Source organism: Cololabis saira, chromosome 1, assembly GCF_033807715.1.
Source record: "Cololabis saira isolate AMF1-May2022 chromosome 1, fColSai1.1, whole genome shotgun sequence".
Classification (NCBI taxonomy): domain Eukaryota; kingdom Metazoa; phylum Chordata; class Actinopteri; order Beloniformes; family Belonidae; genus Cololabis; species Cololabis saira.
This window is the reverse complement of record NC_084587.1, coordinates 48,726,783-48,749,374: the sequence shown is the minus strand read 5'-3', so window position 1 is coordinate 48,749,374 and position 22,592 is coordinate 48,726,783. Positions and strand designations below refer to the sequence as shown.

Below are 22,592 nucleotides of genomic sequence, written 5' to 3'. Positions count from 1 at the left end.
CGGCCTGCGCTCTGCAGAGCCTCGTGACAGTTTCACTGATGAGCTGGGCGAACAGTCAAGTGACATTTCAACCGTATTAACACATGTTTAAAGAAAAACTGCTGCAATTACACAGATCTATTTCACTTCTAAATGATTTAACAATATACAGTTGAGATGTTTAACTTTTATGTCTGTAGTTAGTAAAGCTGTCAAGTTGATGAACAGATGGTGAGGCTCCGATTGCTTGAGAATTACACAAAGCTTGTACATTAGTTTTTTTTTTTTTTTTTTGTTTTTTTTTTACAAAAAAATGGGAATATATCAAATTAATTATACTTATTTAAAATATGAAAATAAGGCATAAATATTCATTTTAAGAAATTGCTCCCCCCCCTCCGCCCCAGTGTAACATGACCCATCTTCTATGGGTACATAACAAGAGGAGACTAGAGATGGTTGAGATAAAGGCAGAACCCATTTTACTAAAAGTAGTACATGCTCCGACCTCAGAGAGAAACTTCGGAAAAAGGATCTGGATTTTTATTTTTTTAATTCAGTCTGTGAGGATGAAGCCAGTCTCATATTCATGTCCGATTGGTGGTGATTTTCCCTCAGACTCTGACGCTCCAGCCGTTTACCACGTCTGCTTCACAGTCGACACCAACACCCTCCGCCTGCGTTGCTGTGATTCAACGACGAGGAGGACGGCAGTCTCTCCTGACAAGCATATTTCATTGTGATCTTTGACCAAGAAAAATCAGAAAAGTAAAAAAATCACTTGTCCTACCATGAAGACCATTTTCTCTCCACCTGAAAAGTACATCACTGCATCTTTTTAATAACCTGCAAGCAGCGGGGTCTCGCCTGCTGTTTGTTTTTCATGTATTTGCTCTGGGCATTTTTCCGACTGGCGGCTGGTAGAGTGAGCTGTGGTAACTGTGGTGGGGGTATGTGTGGGGGGGGTATGTGTGAGGGGGGTATGTGTGAGGGGGGTATGTGATGGGGGGGTATATGATGGGGGGGTATGTGTGGAGGGGGTATGTGTGGGGGGAGGAAGGGGTTTGTTTGCCTCATGGCCGGAGGAAAGATGTTGGGCGGTGGCACGTTGGGGTAGGGGAGCATAGGAGGCAGGCCAGGCAGGAAAAGGCCCGGGCTAATGGGGGGCAACATTGGAGGCGGGACTGGATTGAGAACTGGGAACGGGAGCGGCGAGCAGTTGATGGGGGGGTACGGCGGCATCACGGGGGGTCCCGGAGGTTGTGTTACCGCGTACGAGGGATTGGGAGGAAACAGTGAAGCGCTGCTTTGCTCAGTAGCCTCACATTGCTCAGTAGCTTCACATAGCTGGTTGTCCGCAGCGGAGCTGCCGTCCATGTTCCACCCGTACTCACACGGCTGCAGCTCTTCCGGAGGCTCATCCAGCTCGTCCAGCTCGTCCAGCGCGGCCAGCGCGTCCGGCTCGTACAGCTCCTTGTCCGGCTCCTCTTCCGGCTCATCCCTATGAGCGCTCAATGAGTCCGCATTCACAGGTCCGTCCCGACTCAGCGGGCTGAAACTAGACCTTGATGAGGAAGACCGGCTCTCCCGTGTGGTAGAATAATACGGCTGCCTTGTGCTTTGCTCGCGACTTAATTTACCACCGCGCTCGCCGTCTTTCTTCCCGTACAGACGCTCCTGGATGCGATGGGACATTTGGCCGAGCTCTTCAAACCCCAGATCCACGCCGATGGCTTGCAGAACATCCTGCATTTGCCTGTGCTTCTGCTCGTCCTCGGGCGTCAGCGTCATCTTTTCCACCGAGGGGGACTTGGATCTACTCCCGAACGAGCGTTCGTTGCCGTCCATCCTTCGTGGAGCGTTTTCGTTGGACCCGGAGCTCCTGCTGGGCCCGGGGGAGCGGCGGTGAGGCTGCGGGGAGGCCCGTCTGTGGGAGCCCTCGCTCCAGCAGCTGTCGCGCTGCTGCCGCTTCTGCGGCCTCTCGGCACCGCTGGGAGACCACCGCTGCTCTGCGGCGCTCAGAAACGAGCCCGGAGAGACATCTTCGTCGTTGCCATCGTGGGTGGGGGTCTGCGTCACGATCTGGGTGAGAACGTCCACGTTCACGCCCTTGTTGAGCACGTCGAGGAAACGCTGGAAGCCTTTGGTGGACTTCTCCTCGGTGTCTGCCGGGGGGGCGTCGCTCTTGATGAACTGAAAACACAGAAGACAGTTAACAGAGCAATCAGTGTCCGGCATCTACAAGTTTCTCTATGATCTTAAACTTTTAAATCGTCTTCTCACACACTTTTAGGAAGATACTTTTGTTGTTATACCTGGTTCCTTTTAAAGCTTTTTTCGGGACACTATTTTGTCTATAATGTTTATTTACAGAACACCTTTCAGAGACAGCAATCACAGAGTGACTTACAATAAAATAAAAAAAATAAATAAAAGCACCAATGACTACGTTTACATTAGGGGTGGGCAAAAATATCGATATGGCAATATATCGCGATACTTTTCCAGCCGATTCAATATCGATATTCAAAATTTGAATATCGATTTTTAATTTTTTTTTTTATCCCCGATTTTTTCCCATTCTATCACCCAGTGCTCCTACCTAAGTGACAGTCCTGGGCATTGCCACTCTCTACCAACCCTGGGAGGGCTCTGCACTGAGCTCAGGTTTTATTTCACGTTTTATTTCATTTTATAATTTATTTTTTATACAAGACAATTACCTGCCCTTAAAAAATGAAAAATAATGGACAGAGGTTAATTTATTTATGGATTTATATCTATACTGACTGATCACTGTGCCTGTCCTTGGTTTTAGTACCCATCTTTCTTATGTTTATTATCATTTGCCACATAATTAAAGCAACCTCATACTAAATTTAATGTTAATTTCATATGATGTAAATAATATGAAAAACATACAAATATGTTGTAACTTTAGCTTGTATAGTTATAATAAAACATTGTTTTGACTCAGTTTGTCCCATGAATTGTCACTATAATCTGATGAACGTGCAACTCGGATTTTAAGATCCATCACTATCATCTGATGTACATTAGAGCTGGGTATCATCACTGACCTCCCGATACAATACGATTCCGATACACTAGGTCCCAAGACGATACGATTTCCGATACGATTCGATATTGATATTTTGGTTACAATAAGGGAATAACATGATCCTTCCACGCGCCACGTCTGGCCAGAGAAACCCCACCCTGTCTGGTGAAAAGAAGCAGCCTGCTCACTCCTCAATTAAGGAGGAGACTTGAGCTCAGTGCAGGGCCTCCCGGGGTTGGTAGATGGAGCAATGCCCAGGACTGACTTAGGTAGGAGCAATGGGTGATAAAATGGGGGGAAAAAAATCGGGATTAAAAAAAAAAAAAAAAAAAATAAATAATTAAATCGATACTTGGATTTATGTATCGATAATCGTTCCTACACATGCATATCGATAAAATATCGATATATCGATATTTTTAACCCACCCCTAATGTACATATATACAACTTGGATTTTAAGATGTGTAATGCATTTTTAAATTTTTCGGTGAACTATGTAGAATATAATAATCGGGATATCGCATAATCGGGATATCGCAATGTGTATCGTATTGTGGCTCAAGTATCGTGATGCGTATCGTATCGTGAGGTCCTTCCCAATACCCACCCCTAGTTTACATGCAGTCAAAATTCGGGTTATTGCTAATATTCCGGTTACTGAAACATTCAGAATATTTTGTTTACATAGTAATTAATCATTTGGGATATCTGGATCAAACCAGCGACGCGCGGAGAACATCATGACACAATTCCCGTCATTTCCGCTTCTTTCTGTATCCAAATTCAAAACAAATGCTGCTTTGCGCAACTTTTCGCTCACCTTCTTGTAAATCTCGCTATCCCGGTACTTTCTACCGTCTACAAATGCCAAAATGTTCATATCCTTCATTACATTCATAAAATGATTAGTCTCCTGCTCACTCCAAAAGTGTGGCGTGGTCTTGTGTTTCTCATGTTTAGAAGTACGTCAAAAGACCAAGATTCCTTGTGAACAGAGCATGCGCAGAAAACATTAATGTTCCGTTTGATGGGGATATTCCGTTTGGTGTTTACATGACTGAATATTCAGGTTTTAAAAGGAGTAACCCAGGGGTCATATTCGGGTCTTTAAAAACCCGAATATGAGCAAATTCGGGTTATTCAAAGGGGTTATTGGTGTTTACATGGCCGTGCAAAACCGGGTTATTGCCAATATTCTGGTTATAAAAGGCTTATTGACTGCATGGAAACGCAGTCACAGTCAATAAAATATCTGTCAGATTAGTTAAGCGCTCGCTCAGGAGATAACCTAACCTAGATGATAGTGGCCTATGAGCTAAAGCCCAGCGGGAGCATTGAGTATCATGAGGAAAGACAGAATCGGTGAGAAAATAAGTAGTTGTGACCAAACAGGAGCTCCTGCTGCTCTTGGTGTTAGTCAACATAGCTGAATATAGTTCCACTGTACCACAATAACTGCACATAGCTCACTTAAAAACACATCATATGACTACAAAAATTGAGTAAACCAATAATTACAAAAGGGATTTTTTTTTTATGAAAAAGAAGAAAAAAGTGAAATGTAGCTTCTGTGATACAGATGTGTCATTTCAGGTCGGCACTGCAATTACTACTAGCTGGGCTAATAGCCCAATAAACATATCAGTCACCTACTAGGGCTGGACAATAATTCAATAACGATATACATCAGACATATCAGGAGATTTCAGAATGAATATGTGACTTTTAAACACGCTTTCAATATTTGGGTAAACTATTTAGGGCATCTGTCGTCGTTCATGAGGCTACAGGGCGCTGTAGATTTGTTTGGTAGTAATGTCCTATTTCTTGGTTATACATCTAAATAAATTATGAGCATTCATTTATTTGAACTATTTAATTTCCGAGGTATGTGACCGATATCCTTTTTGGGCATTCATGACAGAGCTTCTGTGGTTTTCATAACGATATTAAATCGTATCAACCAAAATTAAGAGCTATATCGCTTTTTAACTTTAGGCCACATCGTCCAGCCCCGTCGACTGGATGTATAAGACAGAACATTCATCACAGCAGCATTCAATTTATGACAAGCTGAAAATTTTCACTTTTTCCATGTGACCGTACACCCATATGGAACAACCCAGACATCGTGAAAAATGATAAAAAGGTGGTTAACTTTGTTCAATGGAGAGATCAAGGAATACGGTATTTACAGCACGTAATTGTAGGAGGACAGTTTGTACCTTTCAATACACTTATGGTTCAATACGGAGTTAGCAGGAGTAAATTTTTAGAGTATCAACAACTTAAGGCCATAATAAATAAAACATACAAAATTAGACAATTAGATTTACAACTTCCCGCTAAGATAATAGATTTATTGAATCTAAGCACTTTAAAGTTGTTATCAAAACTCTACAGGTTAGTGTCTAAACTGGACGATTCAGTCTCTCTTCCGATCTCCAAGTGGGAGGCGGATCTCTCTCTGAATACCGACCAGTTTTCTTGGTCACAAATATGCTTAAATACGTTTACTATGACTAAAAACCCAAACTTACAACTTATACAGTACAAAGTTCTTCATAGAATACATTATACTGGACAAAGGATGTTCCAGATGGGCTTTGTCACCTCTAATATCTGTTCACAGTGCACAGAGAACACCCCAGATAATTATATGCATGCTTTATGGTTCTGTACACCGGTACAGAGGTTCTGGAAGGAGATTTGTGAGGATTTATCCACATGGATCAACCACAGAATCCCAGTGTGCCCCACGGTATGTATATTAGGTCACCTGGGAGACCCTCAAATAGAACCTAATTGGACACACCGGGTTCTCACTGCTTTATGTATCGCAAAGAAAACCATTCTAGTAAATTGGAAACAAAAATCCAGTTTATGTATCAACCATTTTAGGAATCTTTTATCAGATCATATTAGTAGTGAGATAATGTCTGCCTCCACTGAACAACATTCGGCTGAATTGCACTCTCTGTGGTCCCCGATTATTGGCTTCGTTACCTAGTGGGGGCGGGGAGGTGGTGATCTCGTAGCCCTTGGGGTTGGGGGTCGGCTTGGGGGGTCTGGGGCGCTGGCCTCTGGTGGCCCCTGGGGGGCGGTGGGTGGGGCCGCGGGGCCCTGTCCCTGGCCGGTGGGGGCCTTGGGGGCCTGTGGGGGGGGTTGCCTCATGGCGGTGGGGGGGGTGGCTGGGGAGGGCCCGGGCGGGGGGCTGTGGCTTGGGCGTCTCCGGGCCTCCCGGGGGGGGCTGGGCCGTGGACGTGTGGGTCCCACCCGGAGGGCCCGGCCCTGCCTGGGTGGGGGGTGGCTGTCTGCGCTGGGGGGGCATTGCTGCCTTGGTCCTCCGTCGCTGGGCGGGGGCCAAGTGCCCCTGCGGATGTGGGGACTCCGTGACCCTTGGGGTGTCCGCCGGGGTGGCCTCGGGGGGGGGTGGGGCCGGGTCCGGGGATCGGGCCTCCCCTGACCGGGGGGTGCACGGGCGGGCGCGACGGCGGGGTGGCACCATTCCCAGGTATCTATGTCTTATGTTGTCAGTATGAATGGGAGGATGTTGGACCGTTTCCCCCTCCGTCTGGGGGCTCCGGCGGCGCCGGGGGCGCCCGTGGAGGTACGGTGGGGCCCTGGCCCGGCTCGGAGGGCCGGCCCCCGTCTACTGGATGGCCGGTGGGGGGACGCGGGTGTCTTATCAGGGCCGGCTTTGCTGGTCCTGCCTCCTGGCTTCGGCCTCCGCTCCCCCTTCTTCCCCCCCTACACGATTCATACGCACATAGGCGAAGGGCGGGGGGTCCGGGTCGTGGGGGGCACTGTCCCGCAAGGCCCGGCACTCCCCGCCTCACGGTTTTAACAGTAAAATAGACACTGCACATTCAACACTTAATAAATACATTTGACAAGGACACGTAGTTCGGGAGGTGGGGGGGGTCGGTGTCAATCGATACTTGGCCCTCCCCCCTCCCTGTTTTTATGGCATTAATCACATGCACTCAACACCAGGGGCGGGAGGGGGTCACACATCACCCGCGTTCCCTCACCGGCCTGGGACAGGTGGGTCGGGTTACCCGGGCCTGGCGGGGCTCGCTGTGCAGCCTGGGGCGCCTTCTGGCGGTGCTGGAGGGGGAAACGGTGCGTGATTGTATGTCTGTGTCGGTGAGAATGCGGTATGGAAGGGTCCTGCCATGGAGGATTTGAGCCTTCATTGGCAGGACATCAAAACTTAATAATTTATGAATATTATATTATACAAAGATGGTTATTATTATTATTAGTATTAGTATTATTATTAGTATTATTATTATTATTATGTATAGTATATTATATTATTATTAGTATAGGTATCGGATAGGTGAATGGATGAATGAATGGGATGCTAGGGTCTGGGGCCCTCCGTTGTCGGGCCTGCACGGGTGTCGCCTTGTTGGGGGGTTCCCTCTCACCGGGCCCGGCTCCGGTCCCCCCCGCTGCCTCTGCGGCGGGGCGCCCCTCTGGTCTTGGAGGGCCACTTTCGTGGGGGACGGGTGCGCCTGCCCGCGTCGGCGGCCGGGGCGGCTCTGTCTCTCCGGGCAGGCTGGCCCCCTGCCGGGTGGGGGTCGTTGGCCTGAAGGGTGAGGGCCTCCTGGCCGCGTGTCCGGCCCGGACCGGGTGGCCGGGGATTGCCTGGGTCGCGGTCCGCCGCCGCGGGATCCCTGGCTGCTTCTTCCCGCGCCTTGGCCGCCTCCGCCTCCGCGGGCCCCCTCGGCCGCCGCCGGGCGGGGGGGGGGGCCTCGCAGGCGGTGGGTTGCCTCCCTCCTACCTCTCCCCTCTGTGGGGTTGCCGGTGGCCTGGGTTCCGGGCTCTTCCGTGTCGGCCTCTGGTCTCGCGGGTGGCGGGGTGGCTCCCCCCCCCCTCCCCCCACTATAGATACACTTCAGGTGGAGCTTTGTTTGGTTTATCACACACACACACACACACACACACACACACACACACACACACACACACACACACACACACACACACACACACACACACACACACACACACACACACACACACACACACACACACACACACACACACACACACACACACACACACACACACACACACACACACACACACACACACACACACACACACACACACGCTTGTTCACCTGCATGCTGGCTCTCTAGTTTTTGGGTTTAGGTAGCGGTAGCTTAGCTCAGACTGCGATCAGATCTCAAGATTTAGGTCGATTGCTGTTGGCTGCGTGCCGGTTTCGTGCTTTGTTTTGTGGTTTTTTGTTGCAGATTTCTAGTGCTTGACGTGTGTCTCCGTGTGTTCCTGCTTCCTGGATTGGCAGTGGATGTCGTCACCCCCCCCCCCCCCCCCCCCCAAAAAAAAAACACTGGGTTTGTATGTGTATATTTATGTATGTGTACGCATATGTATGCGTATATATATGTATATATATTAAATATAGTAATAATGCACATATATTTACTTTTGGTTTCTACCGACATGGTATCAATCATTAATATGTGTGCAAACAAGGTGAAAAAAAAAAAAAAAAAAAAAATTTATGACCAGCTGCAGTATAAGGCCCGTTATTCAGTGCAGTTTATCATTGTCTATTACAAAAATAAGGACGGCATTACAGATGTGCAGGACCAGAAACACCAGACTCACCTCTCCACTGGATCCATTTAAGGGAAACCTTCCTCTGTCTCGGTCATACTCTTCATACTCTTCATGATATACAGATGTGGAGGAGTTGTCCATCCCCACTTTGGTCTTGGTATAAATCTGTTTGATATGTAAATGTTTCAGTAATCAAGCAAAGTACTACTTTAGATATATAAAAAAGAAGAGAACCATTGCTCTGGCATGGTATTTTAAGTGGTGACTAACCTTTGAGAAGCGCTCTGGTGACCGTGACCTCTCCTGTGAAGAATCCTGCCTCCTTTTACGATAGTCTTTGTCTTTGTGAAAGCCAGGAAAGCCTCCGTCATCTAAATCCTCATGTTTTCTGTATGAAAACTCTTCGCGCCAGGGCTTGTCTCGGGAGTCTTGGGATGTTTTCCCATTTTTGAAATCCTCTTCATGCACTTGGGCATATTTAAAATCCTTGCTTTTGTGATCGTGTGAATAACCGTCTGGTGACAGTCTGTATGTGTTTTCAGGAGACTCGCGTCTGTATCTGTAATCGACATCATTGTCCCCTGTAAACCTCCGCCCTTTCTTTTCGGACCCGTCCGAGGCCGGCGAAGACATGCGTCTCCTCACGGGGCTCTGTCTGCTCCGGTCTCTGCTCGGCGGGTCTTTATCGTACCACCTTTTAGGGGATTCGCTGTAGTCCCTGCTCCTGCTCGTTCTCTCTGCGTTACCGTGTCCGTCTCCATGGTATTTGTGATAGGAATCCCGAGGATTATCTCTGTGGGGATTGCACCTCTCTTCCCATTCTTCCTTGGAGATGTCCCAGCGGCTGGAGCTCCTGTCGCTGAACTGCCGCCTGTGGCTCAAGTCTGCCCGGTTGGACTGCATCTTCTGTCATCCACTCAGAGCAACTCACAGCTGGGAAAGAGGGAAAACATCTGTAAAGCCTTTTATCAACTGCATTCTACTTTGCCTTATTGTGTTCAGTTGTCTATCTACAGATGAGCAGATTTTATTGAACTTGAACCACAACTCCAATTCCACAAAAGTTGGAATGCTGCGTAAAAATTATTTGAAAATCTTGTAAATCTATATTTTTTTAACAGTAGAAACTAAATATATACAGAAACCGACTTTTTGCCATTTGTAAAACATACACAAATATTAGATACAATAAGAATGATAAAATATTAGCTCCTTATGGATTTGATGGTAACAAAATCTCAAAAAAGTTGGACACAGCGCAAATGGAAAAATTCTGGAGGAGCAATTGACAACTGATTAGGTCGATTGGCAACAGATCATTTGGTTGAGTGGGTGTAAAAGCAGCATTTATGGGAGGCAGAACTTTTCAGATCTAACGACAGGCAGAGGGTCACCAATTTGTGACAAACTGCGTCAAAAAAAAATAATTGTGGAACAAATTTAATACAATGTTCCTTGACTATTGTGAGGATCCCACCATCTACAGTGTATGTCATCACCAGATTCAGAGAACCAGGAGGAATCTGGCAGACCAGGGTGAAGATCAAAACTGGATCCTTGTGATCTTCAGGACCTCAAGCAGCACTGCATTAATAAAAACCATCCTAGAAGAACACATCCAGAGTAAGAGTTCACCGTTAACACAGTTCAGCTTTCAGCTCTATCATGTTAGGAAGCATCCGTGTGTCCCGGCTCCGTCCTGCATGTACTGCATGTTTCCCTGCTGAAACACACCTGACTGGATCTCCGTCAGCTTGTCATCTCGGTCTACGTGAGTCAATGCTCCACTAATTTGAGCCAGGTGTGCTGGAGCAGAGGGCCATCTGAAACATGCAGGGCAGCAGCCGCCAAGGACCGGACTTGAAGGGTCCGCTCATATTTGAACCCATCCAGAAACGCTGCCGTCTTCTCTGGGTCAAAGCTCAGTTAAAATGGCCTGATGCAAAACAGAAAACTGTGCTGTGGTCAGATTAATAACAATTGGATGTGTTTTTGGAACCCATGGACCATGTCCTGCAGACCACAGAGGAGCTTAGTTCAAAAGCCTTCACGGTAATGGGTTGTACTGGTGTCTGTGGTGTGGGCAGTTTGCATATCTGGAAAGGCGGTGTCGATGCTGACATGATCATAGACGTTTTAGAGCAACGTATACTTCCATCCAGATGTCTCTCCTGGGAAGGGCTTGTGCGTTGCATCAAGACGATGCTCAACCACACACTAAATCCATCCCAAGCAGGATGCTTGGCAGAGAAAGACCCGGTCCAGACCTTGCACCAGCAGAAAACATTTGGTACATCATGAAACAGAGAATCTGTTACCGAGGACACAGGACTGTTGATCAGCTGGAGTCCTGCAGAGGACAGGAATGCGTCTCCTGTAACCAGAGACTGATGTCCCCCTGACACCTACCTACATCCTGATCAGCGGCTTCAAATGCTATCTGTCCACTCAAGGCTCTGATTACGCATGATAAATTCCTATTCAGTGGACTGATAGCATTTGAAATGGATGTCCTGATACAACTATTCTGAGATGTGCATCTGACATGAAACTTTAAATGAGCCTATATTTTCAACAAAATGACCAAATCTGCCAGTTTCAACATCTGATATGTTGTTTACACCATAATGAGAACAGAAATGGCTCCCAGGATTTCAAATTACTGCATTCCGTTTACAGGACTGTCTCAGAAAATTTGAATATTGTGATTTTCTGTAATGCAATTACAAAATCAAAAATGTCATACATTCTGGATTCATTACAAATCAACTGAAATATTGCAAGCCTTTTATTATTTTAATATTGCTGATCATGGCTTACAGTTTAAGAAAACTCAAATATCCTATCTCAAAGAATTAGAATATTCTGGGAATCTTAAACTGTAAATCATAATAAGCAATATTAAAATAATAAAAGGCTTGCAATATTTCAGTTGATTTGTAATGAATCCAGAATGTATGACATTTTTGTTTTTAATAAAAGGACTTTATCACAATATTCTAGTTTCCTGAGACAGTCCTGTGTATTTACATGTAAAAGTCGCGTGGGAGCTGAGGCTGGAGCTACAAACCTGCTCGTCTTCAGACACGACAGAAAAGGCTCTAAAACAGCCTTTAGGGAGAGTTTGAGCCGCTTTTCGAGGCCCTTTAAGGAGGAATAAGCGATGTCTCGGCCTCTCTGGGCGCTGGTGGGGGGCTGCAGCGGAGGGGATGATTAGACTCACCCTGGCCGGCCCTGGACGGAGTTGAGAGCGGTTATTTCAGGCTAACCGCGCTGTGTCCTGAACCATCCGGACGCTGCAGCCGCGGCGGAGCTGCTGTTTGCGGCCACAATCTCCGTCTTCGCGGGGCAGATTCACCCTCGGGGGTGGAGGAGATCCTGGTGGAGCTACACCAGCACTGGAAACCCCCAGGAGCTGTTTAGGAAAAGTTAGGTTGCAGCAGCAGCAGCCGTGGTAGCAGGAACCTGAGTGAACCGGGAGCTGTGGTCGTCACCTCCCTCAGAGAGAGACCCGAGCTGCCGCTGCCGCCCCCTGCCGGCCGGGGGCGGAACCGCACCCTCGGAGTTTAAAGGGGACCTATTATGGCATCTAATATCTATTTTAAACAGGCCTTGAATGTCTTAAAAACAAGCTTTTGATTGTTTTTTTCCTGTATAAATTAGAAATTCAGCCTCTGGGCCATGTCTTTATCTTTACCGTCCGTTTCTAACCTCATTATCTATGCGGGATTCTGAGTGATAATGAGGCTCTGTGCTGATTGGCCTGAATGAAGCGTACACCGCTATGAAAAAATTGCGGAAGCTCCGGCCAGCGGAGTTAAGCCTGAATTATGGTTCTGCATTAAATCGACGCAGACCCTACACTATAGGCTCTGCATTGGTGTAACGTGGAACCATAAATCACATAATTTACACCATGTCCTAACTGCATGCAATGCGAGCGAGCGTCAGCGACAAAATCAATTCCATTGCTTTATTTTCTATTGGACTGTCCTAACTGGACGCAGCGACGCAGCGCTTTGCAGCACGACGCGGCGTGCCGTTTTGAGCTGAAGATTTGTCGGACGCCCTGCTTCTATTTTCTTCCTGTCGCTCGCGTTGAAAGCGCTGTAGGAAACAGTCACGGATGAGGAACAGCTGATCCAGTTAGTTGAAATGAGAAGTTATCTCTGTGATACCTCCTCATTTCGCTACAAAAACCTCAATAAAGTGGCAGCTGCTGGAGGGAGATGGACAGAGAGCGTCCGATGTCACGCAGTGCTACGCGATAGTCGGACGCTCGCATGCAGTTACACGGTTTTATAGTTGTGGGCGTGGTTTGCATTTTGGTTACGTAACGAAAATGCGCAGAATCTGAACGGCTCGTAGAAGTCACATGACACTGGATGGCTCATCCGGGCGGCTGTACAGACACTGCAGAATTTGGTTGCTTTCCTCCTTCTCTGAGTTGGCAGGCTGAGGGGAGACCACTTTATAAATGTTAAAGCAAGAGAAAACATGTTTTTCATAATAGGTCCCCTTTAAGATGCTCACCTGCAGCAGCACGAAGCAGGCGTTTCATGATAAATGTCAAGCTAAACTTCAATTGAAGTAATATTTGCATTTTTTTTTGGAAGTTCCGTCTATATATCCATCGTCCCGTTTCATTTCAACTGCACATCACTTTTTTTTAAAGAAAAATCATGCAGTAAAATCATATTTGACCTGATATATGTACAGTGAAAATCATGACAAAGGTGACTAAAATACTCAGTAAATGAATGGTTGAGAAGGAAAACGAGCAAGAGATGAAACAAAAGTCAATGTTGGTGTCATGAAATTGACTGAATCTCCACGACTCTCATGTGTGAGTACATGAAGATAATTTCAAGAACAGGAAAACCTCTCTGCTCTCCAGAGAGGGGAACCCCCTGAGCTAAAAACTGAGAAAGTTGCCTTTTTCTGCTCCTACCTTTGCTTAGAGAATTTCCAGTATAAGGTGGTGAACATCCCTTTCCCTACTCTGCCTCCCAGGTCCCACACAGACAGAATAGTGCCTACCTGGTGTGTGCTTTCACAAAGCAGCCTCTAACATGTAGCCGTCATGTTATATCAGGGGACAAAATACTTTCCTCCAAGGCTGCCGGTGTTTCCTCTTGGAAATCTGATTAGAGACGGAAACGTGCTTCACGACTGTGTGACTGCACATAGAGACCTTACAAACTGATTTGCACAAACGCCAGCAACCTAACTTCCGGCTGGAAGCCACTGCAGAAATGAGAAAAGTTCCAGTTCATTGGCTGGCCACTGGGGGCTGACTGCAAAGGTAAATCTCCATCGAATTTGATGTTAAAATGTTCAACTTTTCAGCAGAAATGAACAATTACAGCCTGGTTTGAAAAAAGATTTTGGTCTCCATTGCTTATTTCACATCCATTATAACTGTACTTTTTTGTACCACATCAGGTATCTACAGATTGGCTTAGAAAATGGCTAGCCACTATCACTGAATCAACTGTTGATATTTGGGTTTTGTGCAAATCTAGGGGTATTGGAAATGCGACTTTTGGTAACGCAACAAAGCTAAGCAAAGCAGCAAGCAGCTTGTGTTAACCCAGTGTCGGCTCAACACAGGGGCTGATTTCACCAACAACATTTGAAACAAGATATTGTGCTGCAAACGTTCACCAGTGAATCCACAGCCAGGCGCGTCATTTACGCCGGGGACGGTGGGGACGCGTCCCCACCACTTTGTCTGACGAGCAGATTTGTCCCCACCACTTAAAAAAAATAAATAAATAAATAAAGTAAGACGCGATTTGTCCCGTATTTTCATTAACGCCCCATACACACGTCTGTCACACACACATCAACACTAAATTTATCAATAATGAACAAAATAAAACACAGGAAACATATAAGGCCAGCAAAATCTTAGTGGCGGGACAACATGACCTGCTGCGTCTGTGCCCAGATCTGTATGTGTGTGACAGACAGCGCTGCGGGGAGGACTCGGGCTTCACCTCTCCAGGTAGGAGTTGGGAATTAAAAGTTGCGTTCTGCAGGCCCGGTTATACGAGGGTGCATAAGCATTGCACCCTCATTTTATGTGTCTTCATGCTCAGTTGAAAAGACGAAAAGTCTGAAAAAACTGACAAATGCGCCTGATTTATGGTTCCGCGTTAAATCGACGGCGTAGCCTACGGCGTAGGTTACGCAGCGTCGCGTACCGTTTTGCGTTGGTGCAACGCGGAACCATAAATCAGCCAGTGTCCGTCACTGATCTGCTTCCAGCGCGCAGTTTCCTGCAGCAGCAAGACTCTGCTCTCTGCTGCTCCGTTAACACAAAGTAACCGTGGATATTCGCAAGTGGTTCAGCACAACGACATAAACAAGTTTACAGGACTGTCTCAGAAAATTAGAATATTGTGATAAAGTCCTATTTTTCTGGAGTCCAAAAATGTCATACATTCTGGATTCATTACAAATCAACTGAAATATTGCAAGCCTTTTATTATTTTAATATTGCTGATTATGGCTTACAGTTTAAGATTAAGATTCCCAGAATATTCTAATATTTTGAGATAGGATATTTGAGTTTTCTTAAACTGTAAGCCATGATCAGCAATATTAAAATAATAAAAGGCTTGCAATATGTATATGATGTTTCCGACGACCTAAATAAGACCGCGCAGATGGCTTTTAATATGGGGACAATATCGCGTCAATACGCATCATCTAATGCAATCCCTATTATTTATCATGAAACCTCAATTCGGAAGTAATGGGCCTAGCTCGTACCCAGCACTTTTCAAACCTTACTCAGGTTTATGGTAAATGTCCCCAGCACTTCTGAAATCAAACTGACGCCCATGTCCACAGCTCCTCCTCCACGGATCAGCGGAGGGATCTGCAAGCTGGTTTTGATGGTAAATGTGTTCCTGTCAGCTTCCCAAACCCTTGGGTGATGTCATGAAGGGTTTGTCAAGTATTTATATAGACTATGGTTTTAACAGTGCAACAGGAAGTTATAAAGGTGCTACAGAAGTGTAACCAATATGCTGTGTGAGGGAAAAATGTTATGATATACAATGCATCTCTTCTGAATGAATACATGCTCCAAAACTTAGAGAACAATTTCTTGGCATTTCTACTACCGGTATATGCTCATGACTGCATCTTGTCTTAGATAATTAAAAACGCTGAGCATTTTTGTGTCTGTCTCTCTGTAATTACATTTAGAGACATTTAAATAAAATTATTCGTTTTCATTTATCATATTTTCACTTTTAAAATATGTTAACTCTCCAATTTTAAATCAGAATCAGAATCAGAATCGTCTTTATTGGCCTGGTTTGAACATTGTCCAACGAGGAATTTGACTCTGGTTATTTCGCTCTTTAGATTAGAATATCAAACAAGTAAATAAAACAGTAAATAAACAAATGTGGCACTTATTGACATATATACAATTAAAGAACTAAGGTGCAGCAGTATGAGGTAGAGAAAAATGACGGCTCTGAATAAAATAGCATATATACAATTATACAAAAACAAATTATACAACAAATACAAAAAAGTGAGAGGTGCAGCAGAGTGAGTCAGACATGATTATTGCCGGAAGGTGCATTGTTACAGCATGTAACTGCTATTATTGTTATTGCACGTGATTGGTTAGTTTCTCTGAGACTCTATTAGTTGTGAGAGTTCATCAGAGCAACAGCTTGGAGGAAGAAACTGAGAATCAAATAAGAACTTAATAAGATTTTTTAAATACATTTTTGAAAGAAAGATGACTAAAAGATACATGGATATAGTATTTTATTTTTACTCAAGTGTTGTTGGTGCGTTTCCTACAAGAGACTGCAGGGGGCAGCATTTCCCCTTCAACACAAAAACCTGTTACAATTAAAACCAAAGAAGAAGAAGATGCTCACCGGTTAACAGAAGTATGTTGTGAGTTTCTAACTTGCGTGAAAATGGTGTTTAAATGACTAACTCAATCATCTTCTGAAGTAAGTAGTGTGCCGGTGCTGGATCTCTGAAGCAGACCGGTCCGTAATCGCAGTGATCCTCGCTCCTCCCGGGGCTGCAGGGTTTGATCAGGGTTTTACCAGGGTTTACCAGGGTTTACACGGGTTTGATCTCCCCCCTGGTCCGGGATGAAGGTGAAGATCAAGCAGTGGAGCGGCGTGGCCTCCTGGCTGTGGGTCGCCAACGACGAGAACTGCGGCATCTGCAGGATGCCCTTCAACGGATGCTGCCCGGACTGTGAGTACCTGAACCTGTTACACCCATGGATCTATAAGGGTTCACCCGAGATCAGCTGCTGCTCCCGGGGACAACATTACATTACATTCACTATAGCGTCTATTACAACAGAAATGATCTCCAGGATCTTTCCAGAGACCCAGAACATGAACCCCCAATTATTACATAAACATTAACACTGGCAGGTAAAAACTCCCCTAGTGGGAGAAAAACCTTAAGCCAAGTATCTAATTTTATCTAGATAAAGTATAAAGACTGGCCAAAAAGTGATACAAATTGAATGAATATCCTGCTAGTGGCCTGTAAAAAGACTATTTCAAGGAAATGGTTATAATAATAATAATAATACATTTTATTTATATAGCGCTTTTCATCACAGGAGAGCCCAACTTTAAAGGTATGGATGGAAATTACAATGGACATTTATAAAATAGAGAAGATAACAGGAATGTATTAATCATAAATTGGAGAAATGTATGTATGTATGTATGTATGTATGTATGTATGTATGTATGTATGTATGTATGTATGTATGTATGTATGTATGTATGTAAAAGATGTATGTGAATCATTCACAGTGAATGTCTAATGCTGAATGTCAATAAAAAGAAATAGAAGAAAGAAAAAAAAGGAAGTATGCAAGAAAAAAACTCCCCTTTAGGAAGGAAGAAACCTTGACCAGGACTTGGATCATAAGTTTGGATCATCAGTTTGGAGGCCAAACTGGACAGAGCAGGAAAAGAGAGAACAAACAGAGAGAATGAAGAAGAGAAAGGAGAGACACATGTGTATGTGTATCCAGTACTCGACTTGTAAAAAAAAAATCAGGGGGGATGGTGGATTTTATCATATGGGGACAGATAATTTGTGCTGATTACAAATAATATAATATATTACAAATAATAGCACTGACCAAAACACCTGCAGAAATACTGCAGGAATGACATAGCAGCAGTTAAATGCAGCCTTCTGTAAGCTTTAAATATCCACTGGGCTTACATCAAATACATCAAAACACAACAATAAAAAACACTTTTCTGAACTTATCAATATGACTCTGTCCTTCACAGGATAAGTAACATGGATCACTGCAAAAACTCCAAATCTTAACAAGAATATTTGTCTTATTTCTAGTTAAAATATCTCATTTTAGTAAAAAAAATCTCATTACACTTAAAACAAGACACGTCACTGGAAAAAACAACAATTTTCACCTGTTTCAAGTAGATTTTCACTTAAAATAAGTAGAAAAATCTGCCAGTGGAGCAAGATTTTTTTGCTTGTAATAAAAAGATAAATCTTCCCACTGGCAGATTTTCCTACTTATTTCAAGTGAAAATTTACTTGAAACAGGTGAAAATTGTCAAATAAGTTATTTTTCTGGTGATGACTCTAAATGTTGAAATAGCAGTAAAACCACATTCATTGATGAAATGACATAAAGGATGGAAAGGGGGGATGGCAGTTTTACAGGGGGGGATGATTTGGACCGTTTTTATTTCAGAGGGGATGCCATCCCCCCTCATCCCCCCTCATCCCCCCTCATCCCCCCTCATCCCCCCTCATCCCCCCTCATTCCCCCCTCAACTCCAGTACTGTGTGTATCATGATGTGATGACATTCACCGAGACCGTGGACGTGGACAGATTTGCTGGCCTGCGAGTTTGAGGGTTCTGGGCAGTATGTTTTGCTCTTCCTGGGGCCACACACTTCGGACTGAGATCTGCTGAGATCTGCTGGGATGTGAGCCACTTCCCCAGCCTGGATGTCACAGCTCCGACTCTCTCACCACCCCTGCTGTCTTCACTTCCACATCCTCCATCTCTTCCTTCAGCCCCTGATATTTCTACAATTTCTCACCTTCCTTCGCTTCAATCCCCACTGCTTTCTCCTGGGGTTTGTTGTCCAACGCGGTGTCGGGATCTGGGAGCACCACAGGATCTTTGCTCTTTCACTCTCCACCACCCGGGGAGGGATCTCCCATCTTCACCTGGGAACTTCCAACCCACACAATATTCCCACTACTGGGTTGAGGTGTTTCGCTTTGCCTGCCAGCATCTTACATCACGTTATTATGTGCTGGGTTGTTTCCTCAGGATCATTACACAGTCTGCAGCTTGGGTCTCGTCTGGTGTGGCAGAGTAGCAACATAACCTGGATGATGAGGAGGAGATGGAAAACTATCTGCCTGCAGTCCAGACCTTTCAGCGATGGACAAAATTTGGTGCATCATGGTTTGATCGAGCGGCCTTATAGATCTTTTTCAGACCATCTTTCTAGATGTGTGTCTGATCCATCAGGCTACGCCCACGGGGCTGTAACCACCTTCCCAGGACACGGATGCGAGAGGAAATGCAAGTTCATATTGATGAGGGGGATTAACAATAGGCTCCATGGAAAAAGGCCCTGCAACAAACAAACAAACAAGGGTCCAAGAGTCTCTGGGGGAATCTTGAACCAATGAAACTGATGCTGTTTAGCCAGTCACCTCTGCTCTGTGTTCACATGTGGAGGAAAGAAGCTTTCAGGCAAAGAAAACCCATAATATGCTGTGAATCGTTGAGGGTGCTTTGCTGTTTTTTGAGGATGCTTTGGCCGCGTCTGGCACAGGAAACCGTGAATATGTGCAGGACGAATGAATAAGGTTTCAAGACTATCGATCCATCCAGGAGCAAAAACATACTGTCCAGGAAGCTCAGGCTCAGACACATCGACCCTTCGAGAGGATAACGGACCAAAAACAGCAAAGAATTATTAATAAAATAGGAAGGAAGAAATGTGGACTATTCTTAAAAGGTCATCTATGATCCTGTTGAGAGAAGGAGAGAAAGCTGTTTCCTCAGGAGGAGGAGAGAAATACCTGTCGGCAGATGCAGACGTCTGATTGAGCGTTAAAGAGATTAAACAAAATATTAAAGTCATCATTTTGGAAGCATCATTTACATTCTTTTATGATGTCCAAATTTTCAGTTCAACCAAAAGTAAAGGTTGATTTTTCTTAAGCAAATAATCAATAATGATTGCTTTCATTCAACATTAGGGGTGGGTATTGGGAAGGACCTCACGATACGATACGCATCACGATACTTGAGCCACGATACGATACAAATTGCGATATCCCGATTATGCGATATATCCCGATATATTGCGATATTCTACATAGTTCACCGAAAAATGTAAAAATGCATTACACATCTTAAAATCCAAGTTGTATATATGTACATCAGATGATAGTGATAATGCAATCGACAGACTGAGTCAAAACAATGTAATTCAAACTTTCCATTTTAATTATGCAACATATTTGCATGAAAAAACACACTGAAACACAATGAAAAGTGCAGTGTGTGCATTATTCTTAGATACAAAATACTCAAAATAAAATGCAGTGTCTCACCCACACTGAAATTGAAATCACAAAAATACAGTACAGCTACTTGCCCCTGACTTAAAATGACAAAAATAAAATGCAGTGTCTCACCCACACTGAAATCACAAAATAACGTGCAGCTAGGGGTGGGCAAAAATATTGATACGGCAATATATCGCGATACATACATTGAATATCGATATCGTATCGGGAGACTATGTATCGCGATATATTGCCGTATCAATATTTTTGCCCACCCCTATTCAACATTTCCAGTTCCAGGTTATTTTAGAGATCATTTTACTTTTGTTTTTGTTTTGTTTTTCAGGGCAGGATACCAGCAAGTGTTTCCATATTTACAGCCTTTTACAGCAGCAAAACCTCAGACTGTGTAGTATTTACATCTGGAGAAGACGCCTGTTGGATGTTTTTATGTTCAGTTCTGCTCTTGAGTGCAGTTTGTAATGCAGCTCTCGTTTGTGCAGGTAAAGTTCCCGGGGACGACTGCCCACTGGTCTGGGGCCAGTGCTCCCACTGCTTCCACATGCACTGCATCCTGAAGTGGCTGAACTCCCAGCAGGTCCAGCAGCAGTGCCCCATGTGTCGCCAGGAGTGGAAGTTCAAAGAGTGAAGCCGTTCACCTGCCCGGACTCACACAGAGACTCTGAGACGTCACTTTTGTTCCAGCTGTAAATGACAAACTTTTATACTTTTGTACTTTTCCATGGATTCATTTCTGTTGATTAAATTTGGGATTAAATGGAAACGCTTCGCAGGCACTCCATGAATCCTGCCTTTAATGGCGTTGGGCTGGTTTGCCTCCAGCGAATGTGACGCACGTGACCTGAATCTCAGTGTGCTGCCGACCGATTCGGACTTTAATTCCTTTTAATGAGCTTCGATCTGTTTCATGTTTCCAGTAACAGCTCCGAGGAGAAGATTTCTGATTGAAAAGTGCAGTTGTTTTGTCTGCACTTACTGTTCTTTGTGTTTGTTTTTCCAGCGAGCACAAATAGAGCAACCACGGCTTTAAATCGGTGGTGGTTGGTACGTTGCAGAGCGGGCTGAAGGTTCTCTGTGGATGTTACATGATGAAACGCTTATTTTACTAATGTTTACTCCCATGTGTCACACAGCTCTCTAGACTCACCGCAGTGTTTGAACGTGTTCGAGGTCTGAACTTTGACCAAGCTTTTCCAAAACCAAACAGTTTTGACCCAGTTTAAGCTATCAGGCAGATGGCTGCGTGAGAGTTGTGGTTGGTGATCGTTGTCATGAGTGACTGCTGCTACTAAAACACATCCCACCGCCCTGCTGGACGATGGGTACAAAGTGCTTCTGCTTAAATGTTGTGTGATGCCAAATACGACACTTGGCATTCCAGGCCCACAGCTCCGCCTGCTTTCTTTATGTTTTCTGAGCACTGTACCATCTGTTGTTGAGATAAATTTGCTGTGACATCAGCTCCTGGGAAGAGTAGAAAGTGTCTTCAATGCTTCCCGCTTACAAATAATCTTTTTTACTGAAGCTGCACAGAACTGCAAATTGTTTCAACATATTTGATAACCTTTTTCAGACTAATGAACAGCAAAAATCCCCCCCTCTAAAGCAATTGCAGGTGTCATTCCTTTTTGGCATTGTGTTAACAGAAATGAATGCTCCAGACCAGAAAAATGTCAAAACATCTTTTTTTTTAGAGGGGCCTTATGTACTAAGAGTGCGTGAATTTCAATGTGAAACCGAGCGTGGAATTTACACCTACGCAAAACTTCAGATGTACAAAACTGTGCGTTCGCCCAAATCCACGCAGGTCTCTCTGTACATACCAATCAGCGTGGATTTGAGCACACATGCGGAAGCACAACACTCCGCCCTGTCTCATATACATAAAACACAAACAAAATGCATATGTTTCAAGAAATGTGCAAAAAAAGGTAAAACAAATTTAAAAAAACATCGGCTGTGAGCTGGAATAAATAATTTATTTGGGGGCATTTCTTCCGATTTCAGCTGCATTGCATTATGGGTAATGCTGTTCTTTGCGTTGCGTTCCGTGAAGAGTTGTGGTTTTATTATGATCGTACAGGTTTGTGAATGTTTATTGGCAGCGTCAGTGCATCATTACCGATGCTTTTCTTGTTTGTATTTTAAGAACCGACACCAGAATTTAAGTTGGTGGATGAAAAAACGGCTCCTCGTTCTGCTTTATTGTCACGCGTATTATATACTGACGGATTAAGACCAATGTTATTGAGTTTATTGAGTCTTACACATTTTGGACGTCCGCGATCACCTCTCTCATAAGTATAACAATGTGAACAATATACAT

General features: G+C 44.6%; 2 protein-coding genes across 3 annotated transcripts; one reads left to right on the top strand and one right to left on the bottom strand.

Moving 5' to 3' along the window:
• Window positions 1-411: 411 nt before the first annotated feature.
• Window positions 412-12,107, bottom strand: LOC133453728 (cyclin-dependent kinase 12-like). 2 transcript variants are annotated; one of them, XM_061733115.1, is made up of 4 exons: window positions 11,867-12,107; window positions 8,914-9,576; window positions 8,692-8,808; window positions 412-2,172 (listed from the first exon to the last, which is right to left on the bottom strand). In XM_061733115.1, exons 2-4 carry the CDS (start codon window positions 9,544-9,546, stop codon window positions 805-807), a joined length of 2,118 nt encoding a protein of 705 aa, XP_061589099.1. In that variant the 5' UTR covers window positions 9,547-9,576; window positions 11,867-12,107; the 3' UTR covers window positions 412-804. The 2 variants fall into 2 exon arrangements, with proteins under 2 accessions (XP_061589099.1, XP_061589100.1); XM_061733116.1 differs by lacking the exon at window positions 11,867-12,107 and adding an exon at window positions 11,714-11,829.
• Window positions 12,108-16,545: 4,438 nt separating this feature from the next.
• On the top strand, window positions 16,546-22,335 carry anapc11 (APC11 anaphase promoting complex subunit 11 homolog (yeast)). Its single transcript, XM_061733114.1, has 2 exons — window positions 16,546-16,893; window positions 20,749-22,335. The coding sequence occupies exons 1-2, from the start codon at window positions 16,785-16,787 to the stop codon at window positions 20,892-20,894; spliced, it is 255 nt and encodes an 84-aa protein (XP_061589098.1). The 5' UTR covers window positions 16,546-16,784; the 3' UTR covers window positions 20,895-22,335.
• Window positions 22,336-22,592: the final 257 nt, after the last annotated feature.